The sequence below is a fragment of the Styela clava genome, chromosome 1 (genome assembly GCF_964204865.1).
Source record: "Styela clava chromosome 1, kaStyClav1.hap1.2, whole genome shotgun sequence".
NCBI classification, from domain to species: Eukaryota; Metazoa; Chordata; class Ascidiacea; order Stolidobranchia; family Styelidae; genus Styela; species Styela clava.
In genome coordinates, this window is record NC_135250.1 from 19663441 (window position 1) to 19683049 (window position 19609).

General features: G+C 35.5%; 2 protein-coding genes across 2 annotated transcripts; both read left to right on the forward strand.

The window, feature by feature from the left end:
* Positions 1-2346: 2346 nt before the first annotated feature.
* On the forward strand, positions 2347-6634 carry LOC144421451 (uncharacterized). The gene is made up of 6 exons (XM_078111364.1): positions 2347-2513; positions 2813-2943; positions 3946-4071; positions 4402-4531; positions 6223-6389; positions 6532-6634. Exons 1-5 carry the CDS (start codon positions 2435-2437, stop codon positions 6366-6368), a joined length of 612 nt encoding a protein of 203 aa, XP_077967490.1. The 5' UTR covers positions 2347-2434; the 3' UTR covers positions 6369-6389; positions 6532-6634.
* A 16-nt stretch (positions 6635-6650) lies between these two features.
* LOC144421436 (uncharacterized) lies at positions 6651-14112 on the forward strand. The gene is made up of 9 exons (XM_078111363.1): positions 6651-7523; positions 8397-8453; positions 8819-8926; positions 9719-9861; positions 10323-10421; positions 10806-10949; positions 11980-12092; positions 12592-12726; positions 12896-14112. The coding sequence occupies exons 1-9, from the start codon at positions 7366-7368 to the stop codon at positions 13031-13033; spliced, it is 1095 nt and encodes a 364-aa protein (XP_077967489.1). The 5' UTR covers positions 6651-7365; the 3' UTR covers positions 13034-14112.
* The last annotated feature ends 5497 nt before the right edge of the window (positions 14113-19609 follow it).

Here is a 19609-nt window from a genome sequence, read left to right on the forward strand (position 1 = left end):
AGTTCGGAAGGTCCAACATACTTCGGAACTGGGTGATACACGTCCGGTAATGCACTGTCGGTGTAAAGAATATTTTTTTACGCGAACGTGACATTTGGTGAATTCTATTAGCAATTATTTTTATATGCAATACTAATAGCATACCAACATAAAAATTGAGAGCAGGAAGTATTAGGTTTAGTTACGAGATATCAAGCAATTTCAAAATTTTTTTTATATATATAATAATAATCTAAGATCCGGTGAATATTTGTGATTTTCCGTATAAAACTTTGGGGCAGCAGGGTTGACTCATAACATATTTACGCGGAAATGTCTTAATGTTTTGACAAAAAGATATGTCGGATGGAGTTGGGAGAAAGGGGCTTGCTATAGCCAACGATGTTTTACATTCAATTGCAAGCTATTTACTCTACCGTTTAGTGCCAGAAACTGGAACTATAGTTTTTCAGAGACGAGACTTTACCAGAGTTAGGTTACAGAAATAGCTAGATTTTCTTGAGTAGCAACCTGGAAATCATGGCGTTTTCGTCAATCGTTCAATATCGTTAACCGTCGGCCTAATTAATTAATTGTCATGTTTACAGCCATTTTTTTAATTTCACCATAGACTATCTTTTTTCGAAAACTACCCCTTTTAATGGATAATTGGCTTAGAACTGGAAGCCTCAAAATGTCATGATAAGCCGGTTTTGCACACTAATTCACAAAGTAAATCCGTTACACAACATTTTTGGGATCAATTTTACCTTCTAAATTCTTGGTGTTCCGTGAGGCGAAATAAAAAGAAATAGGGGTTCCGAGGCAAAAACGTTTGAGAAACGCTGCCCTAGCCTAGACCACCGCAGCAAACGGTACGTCATCACTGATTGCATCTGAAAATAAAAGTGAAACCCTATTGACCTACCTATTGTCACTAAACAGGAAATAGGTCTTGACGTAATGAATATTCATATGGCATCAGGTGTCAAAACAATTTTAATAAAACGTAACTGACTAAATTTGTAATAACTTTTTTTTTTATAATTTTATTGTAAAAATATAATTTATTTTAAAATATTTAAACTTATAGTTTGTGTGTAATTGAAAATAGTGGTATTGATGAAAATAGTCTGGAATAAATATGAAGATCTATTATTATTTTTTTTTCGGATATACTTTGGACATTTCTAACCAATTTGACACGTTTGTCTTCAACACCATAACAGCCTAACAGTTAGAAATTCAATTTGAATTTTAGTGCCTCATTGCAGGGCGCAATATGTGTCTACAAAACACATTGTGCTTCATATAAGTGTGTTCATCCGTTTTCTATAAATATGTGGTAGTCAAGTTGAAATATTATTGGGGGTAGTTGAAACACGATCAAGATTACCAATCTCTAATGGTCGTTTTGAAAATGGAGCGTCTTTATCGGCTAGGGCGTGAAGTTGAAATAATCTGAGACTTAAATCAAGTTTGGTTACTGCTGTTCAAGTTTGACCTCCTTTCCAAGAGATATTTTAATTCAAAAAATAGGTTGAGACGAAACTATGGGAAAATTTCACAGTTTGAACCCTTCCTGAAACTCAGAAATAAATCACGAATCTAATTTAAAATTTGTTAAACACCAAAATAAAAATTACGTTACGAGTAAAACAGAAGCACACGCGACAGAAAATGGTGCAGTACATTTTGCTCTTTAGCGTCTTTTTATGACTCGCCCCCACGTATGTACGACTTGCAAACGTCATCTGAGTAAAGAAGAAAGTGTTCGCCATCTTTGGAGTAGTGTACAATGAGGATGATTCACATTTGTGTATTCTCAGCATCTGGCGAGCGATGCGAAATTAAACCTGGCTTATTTACATATCAAATAAGAATGCATTGATACGCAGTAGATCAAGCCAGTTCTAGAAAATGTAACAACGTATCTACAACTGTTTTTTATAATGTTTTGTTGGTTTACCAAGGAAATGAACGTCACGAATTGATATTCAATTTCTCCAAACTATGGAATCGCTTTCATTTCACGCATATACTGCTTTCACGTACATGCGATACAGCGTTATACTCCAATGAACATTTGTGGGCAGAAAAGCGTCTTCTTGTGCGTTTGTTTTAAAATTTTAGGAAATAATCCTTACCTAAATATTGATTCTTATTTACCATTATGTAATATGCAGCGTTGGTAAAATAATAACATTGAATTAGACCGCTATGATCGACGAACCAAAACAACATTTTTTTGAATTACGGCAATTCTTGCGATTGGGTAAATTCTTCGACCCATTTTTTCGTTGTTAGAATCTTGTATATAAATTTAGGCGAAACTATTCTACGTTGGATAAATAGAGAATTGAATAATTGAATTCAGTTTGACTGTATCTTTCAGCAGGTGTATATATATAAGACTACATATATATTATTAGGAAGAAGAATTTCTGATTGTGCAATGGCGATGACTTCTGCCTCATTGAATATATTGTTTGGACTTATTTGTGGATGTATTGTAGGTTCACAAGAAGTAGATGGTAAGGGAAATTATGTATGTTTATTGCTAATTTTAGAGGTATGGAAATGTGTTTTATAGATAAAGATGGTTTCATATGTTCACGCTTGCTTGCGCATTAAACAATGTCTTAACAGAAAATATGTGGTCTGCAGTGCCAAATTTAGATTTAGTTTTCGACACTACTCATTTGGCAAGACAGATTTATAATATTTGCTTGAACGGTCACTGAAGCCTGGTCTGTATTTTGAAAGTACATATAATCTAATATATATATATAAATATTCAAACGTTACCATCAACCACGTTACTATTTTCCAGTGCTGGGACTATGGAAAGATTTCCCGGTTGGAATTCCATGTGAAGAAGCCGTCAAAAGTTTGGATCCGCCGCATCCATTTGATCCAGATCCACCGACAGATCGCCCAGGCGATGACAATGAAAATATTACAGTACGAATTTTTCATCAATGTTATCTTTTATTCGAATTTCAAGTTATATTTTAATCCTGTTGGTTCAACTAAATATTATTCTAATTTTAAAATTAATAATAGTGAAATTCTCGTCAATTGAAAATGAGATCAATAGACTTCAATCATTCAGTTTCTATCCAACACGGAAACAATATAAAGTTTCATCAATAAACTATTTTCAGCAGTTCTCATTGATAGTGTTGGTACCAGAGTATTTCCTCTGCAGCATTGTGCTAATTATTGTCAGAATCAGTCTTGTTTTCCGGACATCTATGGAAAGTTCAGCTTGTTAAGATATTCTCCCATACTTCCGATAACATCAGAAATAAACACATTGTTTATCAACAATCACAAAACACTGAAGTCTGTGATATTTTTGCGCGGAAACTTCATATGAAACATTGGTATTATGCCAATATCACATCGGGGTTACCAGTCTGATTCTGACGTGGCAATAGCTAGCCAAGTTATTGTTTCAACGCATGAACGTAAACAGCAACTTCATATCTATTAACCAGCACGCCAAGAGTGGAATGCTAATCTTATCTATGATTCGGAATTACCATAGACATGTTAATCAGAAAGAGGCCTGATCTAGTATTTATGTACCATCTTAACGCCATAACGCGACTGGCCATGACGAAAATTTATTCAGCAGATACTTTCTGGGTAATATTGACAGAATGTGAAAAACTTCAGACCAAACTTGCACGCGAAAACTTCAAGCTCACCTGTTTTTAAGAATAATTTGACGACAGTTAGCATTCATTTATTATTGAAAGTTTTATGCTTATCGTTACTAATCTGCCCGACAAACAATTAACTTAATGCAAACGCATGCATTAGAAACCACATTCTCTATAAAGCCTAATGTTACAATCTCATGTGTTTATGCCACTTTTAATTTTCCGCTCAGGGATTGCTTAGGTGCTATATGGCCCATTGATAATTTGAAATAAATATTTTATATTATTCTTTCAGTGCACCATCACTAGAAATGGTAATGTTGAATTCAACAAAACCATAATTTGGGGTGACAGACGTGAAGAAGGATACTTTGGTGATGCGGACGAAAAATGGAACAATGCTAATATTTCCGTTAAAATTGTATGTATTAAAATTTTGAAAATTCAAAAAAAATTTAAAATTTTTTTATTTGGGTTAATTGACGCAATCTGATGAATAATTTAATTTTATTTAATTGTATTCGGGATAGAAACAAGCTACCAAAGACGAAGACAATTAATAAATGAATAATTATATCATAGTATTTATGCAATTATTTATAACAAAACAGCGGTTCAGTTTGGTGTTTATTTACTACAAGAAATATAAGAGATATGAATCCTAATTCCGTGCATTACAGGCTGGCGCTGTGGCTGTTATTAGCAGACTCGCCGACAATTGTTATCTATCAATTGACCATATCTTTTTCAGTTTTGGGCCGGCGACCCATTTGAATATAATTTTCAAACCGAATTGGAAACTATTCCAGAAATGAATTGCTCACGTACATTACTTGATTGTACCGAAGACCGAGAAGAAGAGATCACTTTAAGTTGCTACGGTATATACTATAAAGTTTTTTTTTTACTTTCATTGTTACTTCAGTTCATACAGTATATTTTAATACTTTTTGCCTATTATGAATATTGCTTATTATCAACTGACTGGAATAGATCAATTGAGGTAACCGGATACGATATTATTCAATTTTTTGAATATAACTAAATTATTATTGGCTTTTAAAACTGGTCTGTTTGATTGTTACCCTCTCGAAAAAATAGAGAAATCTTTCCAATATCATCTCCTTTACACTCAGTTTAATATTGTAATTTTCCATAGTGAAATAGATGCACCACATACCTAGCAAAATGTACTAGCACTACGAACAGTATCGATTTAGGACTACCAACCGTCCCGGAATGGCCGGGACAGTCCCGGAATTGACGTGTGGCGTCCCGTTTCCCGGGCTGGGGCTACGATTGTCTTGGAATTTACTGACAACTAAGGCGTTCTAAAATAAAAGGCCATGTAAGCGTGTCGGCTTCGTTTAAAACTAAAAACAGATGTAATTCATGCGAATATTCATTTTTCAAATAAAAACGATTACATCTGTATGGGTCATTCAAATAGAAGTGAGTTGAAACTCGTGGATGGGACTTGTTCCTCTTGATGACATAACACTGTAACAAGCTGAACAATTTCGAGAATCATTCAACTTGGTAAATCAATTGAAAAAATACAGGTAGTTTTGAAAAGTTTCTGTAGCTGTAAGCTGGTAAAAGGCAAGTAAGGGCGAGGACAGGATTGAATTTTATTAGTTTGTATAAACTCAAATTGATCTTTAGTACTTATTAATATCTTTCATATGAAAAAGTGGTAAAGTGTTTAGGTTTCCCTTAAGACCACAAAGAGAAAGTGGGGTGGGGGAGGGGCAAACTTAGAAAAGCTAGCACAAGTGGGCCTTTTCAATGTTCGAATGTTAATTTTTTAAATTAGTACAGTAAGTTAGACAGAGCTTTAAAACACTTAATCCAGTGAAAGTTGAAAAAAATTTAGTCGTTAAAGTTACGGTGTGTAACAATATTTTGTGTTTTTAGTTTATAATGCTAGTGTAAGGCTTTTTTGTGGACAGGTTTTGGATATTCATTCAGTTTTCAGGCTTGCATAGCCTTCTATTTTAGGACGCCATGCTGACAGCTCTCTGTCTTAGCAAGAGTTCTTTGATTATTATATTTTCGTAAGGATTGCAAATTTTAACAAACTTGTGACAGGAAATTAAAATCAAAATTCACTTGTTGAAACTAACAAAGATGTTCTTATAGCGGCAAAATCACAAGAAAAATACTAATTTAAATACCTGGAAGACCTCGTGATTTTTTGTGTCTTTTGTTTAAGTAATTAAATAAGCTTGGCACAAATTGTACATTTTTCCTGTTTTTTACATTGCATTTGCATTTATGCCTCAAAGAGTCAATATTTCACAAGTTTCTTTGATTATGATAAAATTATTTACAACGCGCATATTTATTGACGTGCAGCGCACACTGTTGCTCTGACTTCTTTTATGTTTCACAAACTTCTGTTGCATCAATTTTAAAACTCTAGACATTGAGGTGTTTCGGAATGGTTTAACACAAAGTTGGCAACCCTATATTGATTTTGAAATATAAGACAAATTGAAGTTAAAACTTATGAAAGCGAATAAAGATCTTTATTTTGAGAGAAACTAATGTAATTGCTTGTTCATTTCAGCTGCGAAAGTAAGTCAAAACAATAAAATGAAAATGTCTGAAGAGCAATACAATGTAATTACGACAACATGGTACAAGGACTGTGAAATAATTTCTGAAAATAACGAACACTTTAACCAAGAGGATGGGAACTATAACTATAATTAAATAAAATTCAAATCACTAAAGGTAAGATACTTAAATATATAAACGTATGTTAAAAGGCAGGACTTTTCTAGATGAAATAAATCGAAAAAAATAACTCGAAGTTAAAGTTGAAATTGGCAAGAAAGTTTGGAATAGCATGGACTAAAATGATTTCTTCTTATAGATTCCAAAACCGTCATACAACACTACACCGGGATTATATCACTGTGTTCTGGATTACAAAGGTAATAGGCTGACGTCAAGATCGTATAAAGTCTGTATACGAGGTAAGAAAATATTTGAATATTTAACAGTGTGCAAAATTTCATAACAATGTATGTTGATATTTGCATTTTCTTCCGATTGAATAAACAAGACGATCTCCGAGGTTGGTAATTGAAATATTGGCAGCAGCCTGGACACTTTTTTACCTTGATGATATTTCAGGCGCAAGTTTTCGTGAATTTCCAGCAATTTGTAGGTTTTTAGTTTTCCAAAATTTGGGTACAAATAAAATGACTGTGTGATTATTTTTTCAAGTTTCAACTCAGTTGCACTGATCAGATATTAGTCCAGATGAAAATATAAAATAAAAAGCCCTCAAAAAAAAAACTATTTTTCTGGGTCAAGAATAGAAAAAATATCCAGTGATACAGTATATTGATATCGTATTCAGGTACTAATTGCGTTGACCATGCAAACCCAGAGGTCTCTGGTTTAAAAATCCCTTTAACTAATTTTTGTTTATTTTCTCATTGTATGCGGAACATTCTTAAAACAGCACTCTGCCTGAAAAAGCAACATTCTAACGTACTTGTTGAAATAACCTGAAGATGGCATATTCAAAAATTTGAATGAACACACTCTCTATGTCAACAAGGAAGCATTGCAAAAATATACTGCCAAAACTGCTGTCTACACGACATAGCTATTTTTAATTCGCTAAATTTAAAACCATTATGTCTCTGGTACTTCAGCAAATCAAAAACTAGAGAATATTAATAGCGTTCTAGAAAAAATGATTTTTGTTTTATTAGAAAAATTCGAGTATGCAAACAATCCTACTATAGTTGCATCAGAAGATGAATATATTGTGGAGCCTGGAAAAAGTTTAGACGTTCATTGCAAAGGAAATATTGGGGGAAATAATGATCAAACCATTGTATTCTGGTTGAGGTAGAAAATCTCAGATAATGTCGGACAAGAGTCTGTAAATAATCAAGAAATTCAAGTTTCATGATGAATCAGTTAAATAAACGATTGAGTTCAAATTAATATACAAACTTCTTTTCGAAATAACTTAATTTAAACTTATTAAAATATAGTTTACCGATATATATATCTTTTGCTGTTGGCAATCCCATCCCATGGGAAATGATGGTTAAACATTCCGTTATGGACTTCGTGTTCATATATTTGAGCATAGCTCTTTTGTTAATTATAAAGAGCAAAATATATCCAGCATTAAAAATATACTTCATGAAGGTTGATGGACACATGTATAATAGTTATGAATATAAAGGTAACAAAGTCCGTAAATTTTGTTGTTTTGCGTGTTTCTTCGTACATGTAGTCCTATTTAGTAGACGCTAAACCTAAATTTAACAAATTTTATTGAATTTTATTCCAATGGCAATCCAATGGGATGGGATGGGACGGGCATAGTTGCCATGGGGTGGTATGGGAATAGGACAGAAAAATATTTTCCATGGACAAACTTGGCTATACTTGTGCCTGCTTCATCCGCAGGTTGGAAACCACCAACTTGAATTCCATCCATTCCTTTATGTTATGTTAACATAAATGTGATGCAGAAATTGCAATGAAATTTTTTAATAAATATTTTATAACTATGGCTCAAATATATAACTTGGTTAAGATTGCTGATGATCGCCAAAACACAGCTGTGGATTTTTTTTACCATGTTGCATTGCTTGCCTACTGTAGCTGATATGTCAAAATTTTACATTCAACCGTTTTACATTCTATTAGGTCTATATTACCTAATATTTTATTAATTAAAATTGTTCTAATATTTTTTTCATCTAGGAACAACACTGAAATATGCTACTCAAGGGTAAATGAAAAGAGCGACAACTGCTCATCGTAAGTATTCACGGATATGTGTACTATATGACTAAGGAGGAAGTTCCCTTTCGATGCACATGGCAAATATTTATGCTTTCGGAGTCGACTTGTGATATCGACAACGGGAAAGAGTTCGCATATCTATTTATTCGATTTTTCTCATTACCGTTAACGTTTTTGCCGGAACACAAAATCTTCGGATGAGCTGTTAAAATAAAAACCATATGGCTTGAAACAGTAGATTGTTATATGTGGTAAAAAACGACTTTTCGGCAATCGAATCTCAGAATCTGAGCCTTACCGTACAACACAACAAAAATTAAAGCAAATGTTTTTGCTGTTTTCTGAGTATCTTACAAATACGCGAAATACGTCCTTTACAGAGAACGTCACATAAACGAAGCTTCTTGTGAAACGCTAACAGAAGCTGAGGCAATTGAGGCTCAAAAAAGGCGGCTTGCTGACAATTTTACTGCGACCTATACATTCAGGTGGGTTGGTTTTTGCGTTTGAATTGACAAAATAAACTGCCAAAATCAAGCAACGCTATTTAACCATCTAGCTCTTTATTTTGCCAGGGCTACATCCATAAAAAAATACTGCAAAGGGTCGCATTGGAATTTTTTTTTTAAATTCCAAGATAGTCATATATAATATAGTGTCGAAATTAATTGTGGCAGACATTATGGAACCGGAGATGAAAAAAACATTAATAATATTTTACCAAATTAATGGTTGGAATACAAAAAATAGACACAAAATAATACACAAAATAAAAAAATAGAATGAATTTTCCTGAGGCAAAGGATCGGCCAAACATGCCTATTAATTACTTGAAAGTTCGAATTATTTTTTTTTGCTTAAAATGCTTATTTAATCCGTACGTTGAAGATAGATTCTTTAAACTTACTTGTGACTTGATTTCCTTTCAAGTCGTGGAATGTTTTATCATACACGTCCTTTACCTTATATGTAGGTTAAACCAACAAAAAGGAATAAGAGTCTAAATGGAGAGCATAAATATGAAAATGCATTAAACTTGCACTTGTCATAATGCACTAGTGACATTAGCAGCCCCAGCACTAATATTTCAAATTTTGCCGCATTGTCCACAGAGAACGACCCACTCCCGCAAACCCACATATTCTACCAACATATTATGAGAGTAATATGTAAATGAAAGTATTTGGTATTTGTAGATGTAATGAAAACTTGTGCCATTTTTAGGTGGACAACACAAGGACAAAATAGTTATTTCTAAATCTATTGCTTTTTGTTTCCAGTAATGCAGATTTTTCAGATAGCGGCGTCTACACCTGTCTTTTGGCAACTACCGGAGATGACCCAAGAGATAAATTCCGAGTTACTGTTCGCTATGCGGAATCAAGGCACAAAACATTGATAATAATTTGGATAATTCTAGGAGGTAAGGGGGGGTCGAAGTTTGACTATTTTGTTGATATTACTATTTAGGCAAATGTTCAATGTAAAAATTCAAGCTTCTAGGAGCTGAAGTTTTTAGAATCAGGATTTTCAGCATTCTTTGAAAAAATCATGCAAAGTCAAATATTTCTAGTCAATTTTTGATTATCATGGGGATCGGAAGCTAGATTTGGAATTGAATATTTTCGGACATTGATGTAAAAAGCAGAATTAAATAAAAATAAATCTGTCAATTAGGAAGTCGGAGCTGGAGTCACGCCTTTTAAAATAAGTAAGTCAGATGGAACCGCCCTCGGTTAAAAAAAATTAATTGTTGATTCGCCTTCTTGACGAGAAACGCAAGTTCTTAATAAGACAAAGTAACACAAAAATGACTCGGCAAACTACCATTAAAAATTATATTTCAAAATTTGATCGAATAAATGACATCATTTTTCGTTTCAGCTTGCGGGGTCATTGCAGATATTTTTGGAATTCTTTATCGGCAATTTTCGACCGAAATACGTTATTTTTGGAAAAAATGCTTTGGAAAGAAAAAGGAAAGTAAGTTATCAATCAAAATAAACGTGCAGTGACATTTAATATAGCGTTCCTAAATAAAAATAAAAAATAATCATTGAAATTGGGCACGAGAAATTGGAGCAAAATCGAGATAGCCAGTGTCATGAATTTTCTGACAGAGGCTCGGATCATTTCAAAATAACTTTGTCAACCAGGTGGAGAAACAAACGGGAAAGAACGCTAAGCATAGAATAGTTAATACTATCTCGTATCCGGCAAATGATACATATGAGTCCGAAGTAATTATTAAATAAAGGGAAAAACTTATTATTCACAGTATTAACAAAACCATTGCGCTCAACTGTAGGTTGAATTCGAATTTTCCAATTTTTCATATAAATTCTATTTTGCTTTGTTTCAATTCAGCTGACAAGTATTTGGCATATTTGGTCTACATGCCTGATGCTTTTGATAACAATAACAATAACGGTCTTGATGTTCTGATGAAGTGTTTGAATAAATCAAAAGGAACTTACTATGATCCAAACAAAAGTCACAATGATATATCTAGTAAGTTAAAACTATTCCATCTAGATCAGCGTAGTTCAGGCCTACGGGCCACATGTGATCTGCGGCTTCATTATCTGTGACCCGCGTCGCATTCGGAGAGTAATCAAAATATCTCATTTGGTGTTGTTTCGTCATAAAAAATAAAAAGTAACCAGACAAGTAGACAAGTCTTTTGACATATTGTTACATCCCTGATATCACTGCATTGGCCGGCGGTATGGCTAGCTGACGCAACTAGCATGTGGAACGACGTGCTCTGCAGTAAATTGTTACCTGGCTTTCTAACTATTTGGTCGAGAATATATGCTAACAGTTTTGGCATCATAGAAAACTAAAAATCGAATGTGGATTCTATTAGCCTATTGACTATGCCCGATAACGGAATATTAATGTTTAGGCCCATCAATATAATTCATGCTTGGTGTTTCCGGTAACCAGCCTAAAGAGTATTACAGTACAGCACAGTGATTTTCGGCCCCCGGACAACCTTAGACCATCCTGACCTAGATGTTGGCATTAAAAATATTTCTTGGTAAACCCACCCCTTTGCTTTTCAGACATGACCCTTTCATGTAATAATTTCTACACCAGGAGTTTCAACCAATTCCTGTTATAAACCCTGCAAAGTTTGGCCACTGGAGCAAGGGTCATGTGACATTGGTTTCCTTGCGAACCTCTGAAATTTTACAAAAAGCCGTCTCTAGTTATGAGCTTCAACCGATTTGGCCAATACTTTAACGCTTCAAGGATTTTGTAACATTTTAGCTTATACAATACATCGTATATTAGATCCCGCCAAATATGACTGCGCTATAATGGAAATCTGAAACTGTGAAATCGAGAAATGTTAACATGAAATTTTTTCGCGTTTTCAAAGTTATTCCCATTGGTGATTTTGGAGGCCAAACTAAGTTAACCGATTACCTAACATGTGCAGGCCACAATTTCTTCAGATCACATTACAGTACAGTATATATATATATAGTGAGTTAGTTATGTTTCCGTGATTTCGAAAATTAACGCTTTTTAGTGACCATTGGAAACGACTTCAGATCAACTCTGGAAAAATGTATGAAAATGGTGGTAATTGTGACCCCAGAATTAATTCAACGAAACGATATTGAAATATTCAAAACATACGAGGTGAGCATAATGGACTGGTGCCGTTGTCAAAAAACTTTTCGTGCTAATTTTTCGTGCTATTATTTTTGGCGTGAATACAACTTTGTTTGCTTAATTTTTGCCTACTACGTTATATATATGCCTGCTTTGCCCCTACCGCAACCACTCGGGTAAGGTATATATCCTGAAGGGCGCAAAAATTTGCCGCACAAAAGGTCAGCCTCCGTGTTTGTAAGCATCGAGTAAGTGATGAGTTTTACGTATTCAACCCTCTTCTTCGAAATGTATTTGATAGAATAGATATCGTTTTGATTCAATAAAAACCATTTCATTACACCCAGCATGAGATGATTGGTTTTATTTGGGGTTTATTCAAAATTTTATTCAAACGATTCATTGAATATCGTAAGTTTCATTTTCAAATTCGAAAAAATATCTTTGATTGCTTACTCCAGACTATATGATGTACTAGTTGTAATAGAAGATGACTGTATTGATTATTTTAAATATGACCACTCAGGGACTTCGAGAAAGTGTGAAAAAAGACTTGGGAATAGTTTTTGTGTGCTCTAAAGACATGAAGAAAGAGTTGACTGAAAGAGCTAAGGAAAATGATACCGTCGCCATCACCATAAAAAAATTTATGAAAAAGCAGGTATTATCCAGAACATATAAATACACATTAGAATAGAAATGGCAGATTCGTAACTGACTTGTAAGGCCTTCAGAAAAATTTCAAACGTTAATAAACTTGCATAATTCCTAATAAACGAATCCTTTGCCATCGTGCAACAAAAGTATTTTTATAACAATTATTATTTTAGGGTAACACGAACATAGTGTGGAAGAAAAATAAGACCAGAAGAATGAAACGGGCTTTGTATGTTGCACTTCCAAATGTTGAAACAGTTGAATACAGAGATGATATTGAAGATAAATGCTATGAGAATACAGTTGTGTAGATCCATGTAACATCTTCACCGGTATCATGACAAAACTGAGACTAAATGCAAAACTGAGATTAAACCCCCTCTTTGTTTAGGAATCCATGTATGTAATCAAATATAAAAACGATTTGTGTTGCTTTGAGGTAGGGGATCAATTTATATTTCTGTTATTATATTGAAAATTGATTCGTTATTACGTCGTTTATTCATTTTGTATAAAATAGTCAATGAGGAATCTTCAATTATTTTCCAGTGGCACCACAAATTTATTATCATGTCTATATAAGTTCTATATACTCACTAACAGATTCATGGATGTAGATTGTAGAGCCATATTATTTTCGAAAGGCTGTATTTTTTAGATTCGTCGTTGTACTCACACAATTTACTATACTGATCGTGAGGCGTTGGTCATGGCTTTTAACAAAATTTACATAATTTGCTTCTTCGATTGGACTTCTTAGTCTGGTTAAGTTTATGAAAACCACTGAGTCTTGTACCGATTGGATATCTGCCTCTTTCTTCATTGTCAGTTTTGGCTGAGAACCTTTCATCTTAGCCATTATTTCTCTTCAAGTTTACGTTAATTTTTTGTGTCTTTCTATTGTCTTGGTGGGTATTACATCGTTTCCTGTGTTGTGTAATTTATGTATATTTAATATTCATGCTTTTAGTTGATGTGATGTTGTCCAGTATCACTATTTCAACAAATTTTACCAGGCATAAATTTTGCCGAGTTTATTTTAAAAATGGTATTGTTCACAAAAAAGGTCGATGAAGCTTTAAAAATCAAACTTCAATTTGATTAGTTGTCGCCAAACTTAAAATATGTACATTATAATGATCATTTTTTATGAAGTTATGCATATTTTTCAAAGCGTCTTTCAGAAAAGTCGACTTTTAATTATTGAACTTCTTGTGACTTTATTTTAAAATTAACAAAATGACTTGGTACTTATAAAATTTTCATACTGTTAATTATTCGCCTTAACTTCACTTATGCATTGAAAAGCAAAATGTCATTTTAACTGTTATTTTAGTCCTATTGTTTTATCGTATTTTTACGTATATTTTCATACTGTACTTCGATTATACTTTTCTAATCCACACTGTGAATCACATATTCAGAATTCTAGGAAAATTTGTTTAATATCGGAAATGCTCAGGTTTAAACTTAAAACTAAAAAACAACAAGTTAACTTGGATGTGAGTACACATGCTGTGTAGCTGCTTCAAAAATCAGACGCGTTGTCCACCAGCCCAATAAGCTCATGACGATTGCCGTCATATATCCATCCGCATTTCCAACTGTTCTGGCAACATATACAAACAACTCATGTGAACATAATAAAGGTGGTTCCGATTTTTTTTCTGATACATTCGTATATTTGTTCATTTCGAAACCCCCCTCGCTTCGCATAAAACAGTTGTTGTTTCAAGTTTAATGGATCGTATGCAAGGGATACTCAAACGAGCTATTTATTTGGCTTTTGTACACTTTAAATTGCTTATTATGTGTGCATACGTATCATAACGGATGTATTACAATAATAGTACATAAGAAAAGGGGTTAGTAGTACTATACGAAAATATAAAGTAAAAGTTGATCATCACGAAAAACAATAAAATTCCTTCTTGGGGATGAAATAAGTTGGGAAACTCTGCTATAATGCATCACCAACATAAGAGCCTAAATTGGGATGCCGACAGTAAGTCTGCCACAAATAATACTCATCTATGGCAACTACGGTGGCCTCGTGACCTTGCTTTAAACTTTTCAAATGTAAATAGACATATTTGATATTTTATTGTAGTAAAGGGCATTCAAATCCCAATTCAAATGATGAGAAACAGGAAACGTTCTTGACACAATTGTGACCACAAGCCAACAGTTCATATTCACGTAGATAATCTGAAATGTAAAATATATTATGACAAATAATAAACTGTTTGCTTTTATCGAACGTAAAAAGCAATAGTTAATAAAAAGGTAAAATAATACATTATCTATGAGAGTTGACTAGTAGTTTTGACCGCCTTGTGATTCCGATCCAACATTATCCAATTCCCAACTTTAATAAGGCGCGGGTTTAATCACGTGATCCATATTTAACCTGGCCTAATGTTTTAACAAAATAATAAAGAGTTCATACAATAGCAAAAGATAAGATAACATGCTATTATTTCAAATTTATTTATTCGAGATTTCCGTTCGGGAATTTGGAGTAATACTACATGAAACAGTTTTCGGATTTTGTACCGGTCGTTTTATTTATAAATCTTCAAATCATATCTCGCAGATTTCCTATTTCAATATAATGAATATTATTGCTGTTTTGATTAAGGTAAGCTGGTTTCGGCGCACTTACCTTCAACAGCAGACTACTGGAGTTGTTGGGCCTCAAAAACCCCACTCCATTCAGTTAGTTTGGGAGAGGCCCTTTCCGTTTGCATTGTATATCGGGCCTCTCCATCAGTGCAAGAAAGATCTTTCAGACGCTCAGAAGTATATAAAAAGAATTAGAAAGACTTAGAAAAGGATCAATAGCCTTCGGAGTAATTTGGATTAAAAAGAAAAGATGACGACCTATTCAGCTGCCGCAACACCCGCCAACGAGACAACGAATACCACAGCAAGACCACTCTCATTGTTTCTGAGGACGGACCAAAATCTGGAATTTGGAGACCTGTTGGAGCTGCTAAGAAACGACGCTACAACCAAGGATTACGTTCAACATTTCAGAGGGCTCTACGAATCCAGGAAAGGAGTTTGGATTCTCTCGTTTGCCGCGGCCGAAGCATCTGACCGAAGCCATCGGGAGGATTTCTTACGCAGCACTGGAGGAAAAATCCCAAGCCAGAACATCGTTATCGAGGTGTCACCACCAAACAAGGCGCCAGTGAGGATCTCCATCCGGGGTATCTCGTGGGAGACGTCCTTCGCGCGAGCATCTGCGATCATCAACAATCTTGGATGTGGGAAGATACGGAGCGCTGTGCGTAACTACCATCGAGGGACTGACCTATATAATGGATATACCTCATGTTTAATGGAAGATTTTAAAAAAGAACGACTTCCGGACTTCATTTCAATTAAAGGATTTCAATGTAAGACATTTTTACCGCGTGAGCTGTACACGCCAACATGCGGAAGGTGTCTGCAAACTGGGCACATATTCACACAATGTGAAAATGACCCAGTTTGTAGACATTGTAAGAAACCGGGACATGTCCAGAAAGTCTGTCCTCAACGGAAACAAAACTTCCCAAACATCCAGGAAGCGACAAAAACATGGGCCATACCAAAGCGGTTGCGTAAAGCACAGGCAGTAACATCAGAAGCCCGCGCTGCAAGTGTACCAGCCCAGAAGAGTAACGAACATCAAGAAGCTGTAATTGAACATCAAACAGAAACCATTGTATTTGACCCGGATACGCCCGAAAAAGGAAGTCCGAATGACACAATCATTAAAGAAAGACAAACCGAAGAAATAATACGAACCCATCAGGAAGACACCATTGACGAAATTCAAGAGTTCTCAACCTCAGGCTCAAATGAGAGTGAAGTGAGTAAGTGGTCGGAGTGTGAAGACGCTCTAAGTCCACTGGTAACACCGCAAAGACCCGAAAACATCAGAAGGTCATCGAGGCTAAAACAGACCTCAACTATAGGTAACACCCAGTTTCACCCCCCGCCGAAAGGTCAGGCTTTTGTGAAGGTTATGGTCCATAACTTCGAAACACACGATGCTTCAACTACACTACTCAGCGACACGCCACAGGAGGTCCTATCTGCACCAGCTAACTTGGAGAACAACAGAGCATTACCCAATTTTCTGGATTTATCTGATTCAAATGGTGAAACCTCGGACTTATTAAACAAAAGAAACCGAGAAGATACTCGCTCATCAGAGTCGTCCGGTGACTTTAGAAGGAAAAAAGACAGGTAAAGAGAAAAAGCAACAACTGCAGAGGTGTGAGTCTTGAAATTATTTTAATTGTAATATATAAAGTGCCTTTCATTTGTAATACTGACCTCTGAGAAATTATGAACACATAACCATAACCACCACAAACGCTAGTTACCCCAAATCTATCTACTATATAAGCGATGGCTACTATTAAGATCCTGTCATTAAGATCCTGGATATCATGATGGCCAACATGGAGCTACAAGAACAAGAGGTCGGAGGTGGGTACCTCTGAAGAGCGTCAACCGAGATTTTTTTTTTAGTTGATGACACTGGTTAAAACGTCGCGCGCAGAGTGCTTGGAAGTATACTTCGATGCACTAAGCTAGCGCTTAAGGTGAAAGAATAAAGGAAGATGAGCTATTCAGCAGCTGTGTCCTCGACTCCTGCCAGGGAAGAACCCACCGTAGAGACAAGGAACGCAAGACCAAGATCACTGTTTCTAAAGACCGAACTGGACTTAGACTTCCCTGCATTAATGGAAATACTACGAAATGAGAATAACACCACGGAGTACGTCAGATATATAAAGGGACTATACGAAAGCCGAAAAGACACCTGGATTATAACCTTTGCTGCCACAAAAGACCAAAACTCAAGCTGCAGAGAAGAGTTTCTGAATGCCACCAATGGGAAAATATCAACCAATGATGCACTGATCTCTGTTACTCTGCCTAGCGGAGCTCCAGTAAGAATATCCATCAAAGAAATACCTGAAGAGGCATCATATCCAAAAGTTGCCGCATTAATCCACCAACTGGGTTGTGGCAAAGTAAGGAATGCAGTCAGAAACTGGCACAGGGGTACAGATGTGTATAACGGCTTTACGTCGTTTTTGATCGATGATTTTAAGAAAGAACGTCTACCCGACTTTTTAACCATCAATGGGATTAGATGTAAGACCTATCTCCCCCGTGAAATGTACATCCCCACATGTGGACGATGTCTTGAAACAGGACATACTTTTATAAATTGCGAAAAAGAAGCAGTATGTCGATATTGTAAAGAACCAGGTCATATTAGGAAAGATTGTCAACAAAGGAAAATGGACTATCCGACCCCTGTAAACCCCATTCAAGCTTGGGCCATACCAAAACGAAGACCGCAAACAAACAACTCTACACAGTCACCTCGTAAAACCATGGAAGATAAAAAACAAAACAAAGATCAAATTACACCTAATCAGGAAACGCAATCAACGGAATTAACTACGCCGACCAAAACAAAACGGAATAAAACTCAAACGGAAGAGAACCGCCCTGCACCTATCGAGATATCCGAGTTCTCCTCGGCTGAGATGGATTCGACATCAAGCCAACAGCTCAGAGAACTGTCTGATTGGTCGCTATGTGAAGAGTTGCATAACGCAATCATCCCGATGGTTTCGCCAACGGACCAGCCCAAACCAGTCAAAACCAGACAGGCTGCAAGGCTAAAACATGGGTCGACCATCGGAAATACGCCTTTTCATCCGCCACCAAAGGGTCGAGCTCTCGTGAAGGTGATGGTGCATAACTTTGAAAGACAGGATTCAACATCATCCACTTTCAGCGCATATCCACAAGAAGTAATGTCAGCACCAGCAGACTTGGGGAATGAAACAGCACAGCCAAACTCAAATAACTCAGATACTGGAGATGTAGAATACAATTATAAAAGGAATAGAAATGATACTTCATCAGAGACGTCAACGTCCGAAAAACAGAAGCAGAAAAAAGGAAAACGCACGTGAGTTGAATCATTTTCCATATAATTCGGATCTAACTTGTCAACTGGCGCAACCTCTAGAAATCGTAAAATAATAGTTCTGGATAATATGCAATTTCACCACATCTTGTAGCTTTGACTATTCGGTCCCATACATAAATCAACATGGCTAAGCTAAAAATTGTTTCCATGAATGCAAATGGGGTGCAGTGTCATTTAAATGAATTGGAAAACTTTATAAAATTAGAGATGCCCAGTGTGTTATGCATACAAGAGGCTCACAAGCTGGATAAAACATACATAACGCAATGGGCAAACGATTGCGGTTATAGCATATTCTATAATACTCTAGATAAGGTCGAGGTATACCATACCACCTTCAAGCATGTAACACTGATAATGGTAAAGGATGTCGACATGACACAACCGGCAACTTACACCACGCACATAGAGCTTCGATGCGACAGTGTTGAAATATCGGTATATAATCGAATTGTAAGAGTCATAAATGTATATGCGCCCGCACAAAGCGGATCACTAAAAACTGAATTTTACAAACAATTAATCGGGGTGTTGGAACAATGTTGCGATCTCAACCAACTGATCGTTGTTGGCGATTTCAATATGGTGCTCGAATCTGATGACGTCACGAACACAAAAAACTTTAAGATGCGGCCGCCCGAAAAGCTATTCAAAAACTTTATCCAATGCAACAACCTCAGGGATACTTATAGAAATAGATACCCAAAGAAGCGAATTTTTACTTTCTATTTCCATGAGAATGGTCGGAGAATAGATCGGATTTATAATTCAACAAACTTGGACAGCGCCATCTCCGCAATAACCCACCTACCCAACACCGTATCGGACCATCTTCTATGTCCGACAATAACGCTCGAACAGACGAGAAAAC

Bases quoted from the DNA above. Each gene is read 5' to 3' on its own strand.
- LOC144421451 (XM_078111364.1), top strand. From the start codon at position 2,435: ATGGCGATGACTTCTGCCTCATTGAATATATTGTTTGGACTTATTTGT. The intron at 2,514-2,812 runs GTAAGGGAAATT...ACTATTTTCCAG, and splicing joins AGGTTCACAAGAAGTAGATG to TGCTGGGACTATGGAAAGAT. The intron at 2,944-3,945 runs GTACGAATTTTT...TTATTCTTTCAG, and splicing joins ATGACAATGAAAATATTACA to TGCACCATCACTAGAAATGG.
- LOC144421436 (XM_078111363.1), top strand. From the start codon at position 7,366: ATGATTTTTGTTTTATTAGAAAAATTCGAGTATGCAAACAATCCTACT. The intron at 7,524-8,396 runs GTAGAAAATCTC...TTTTTCATCTAG, and splicing joins ACCATTGTATTCTGGTTGAG to GAACAACACTGAAATATGCT. The intron at 12,093-12,591 runs GTGAGCATAATG...ATGACCACTCAG, and splicing joins AAATATTCAAAACATACGAG to GGACTTCGAGAAAGTGTGAA.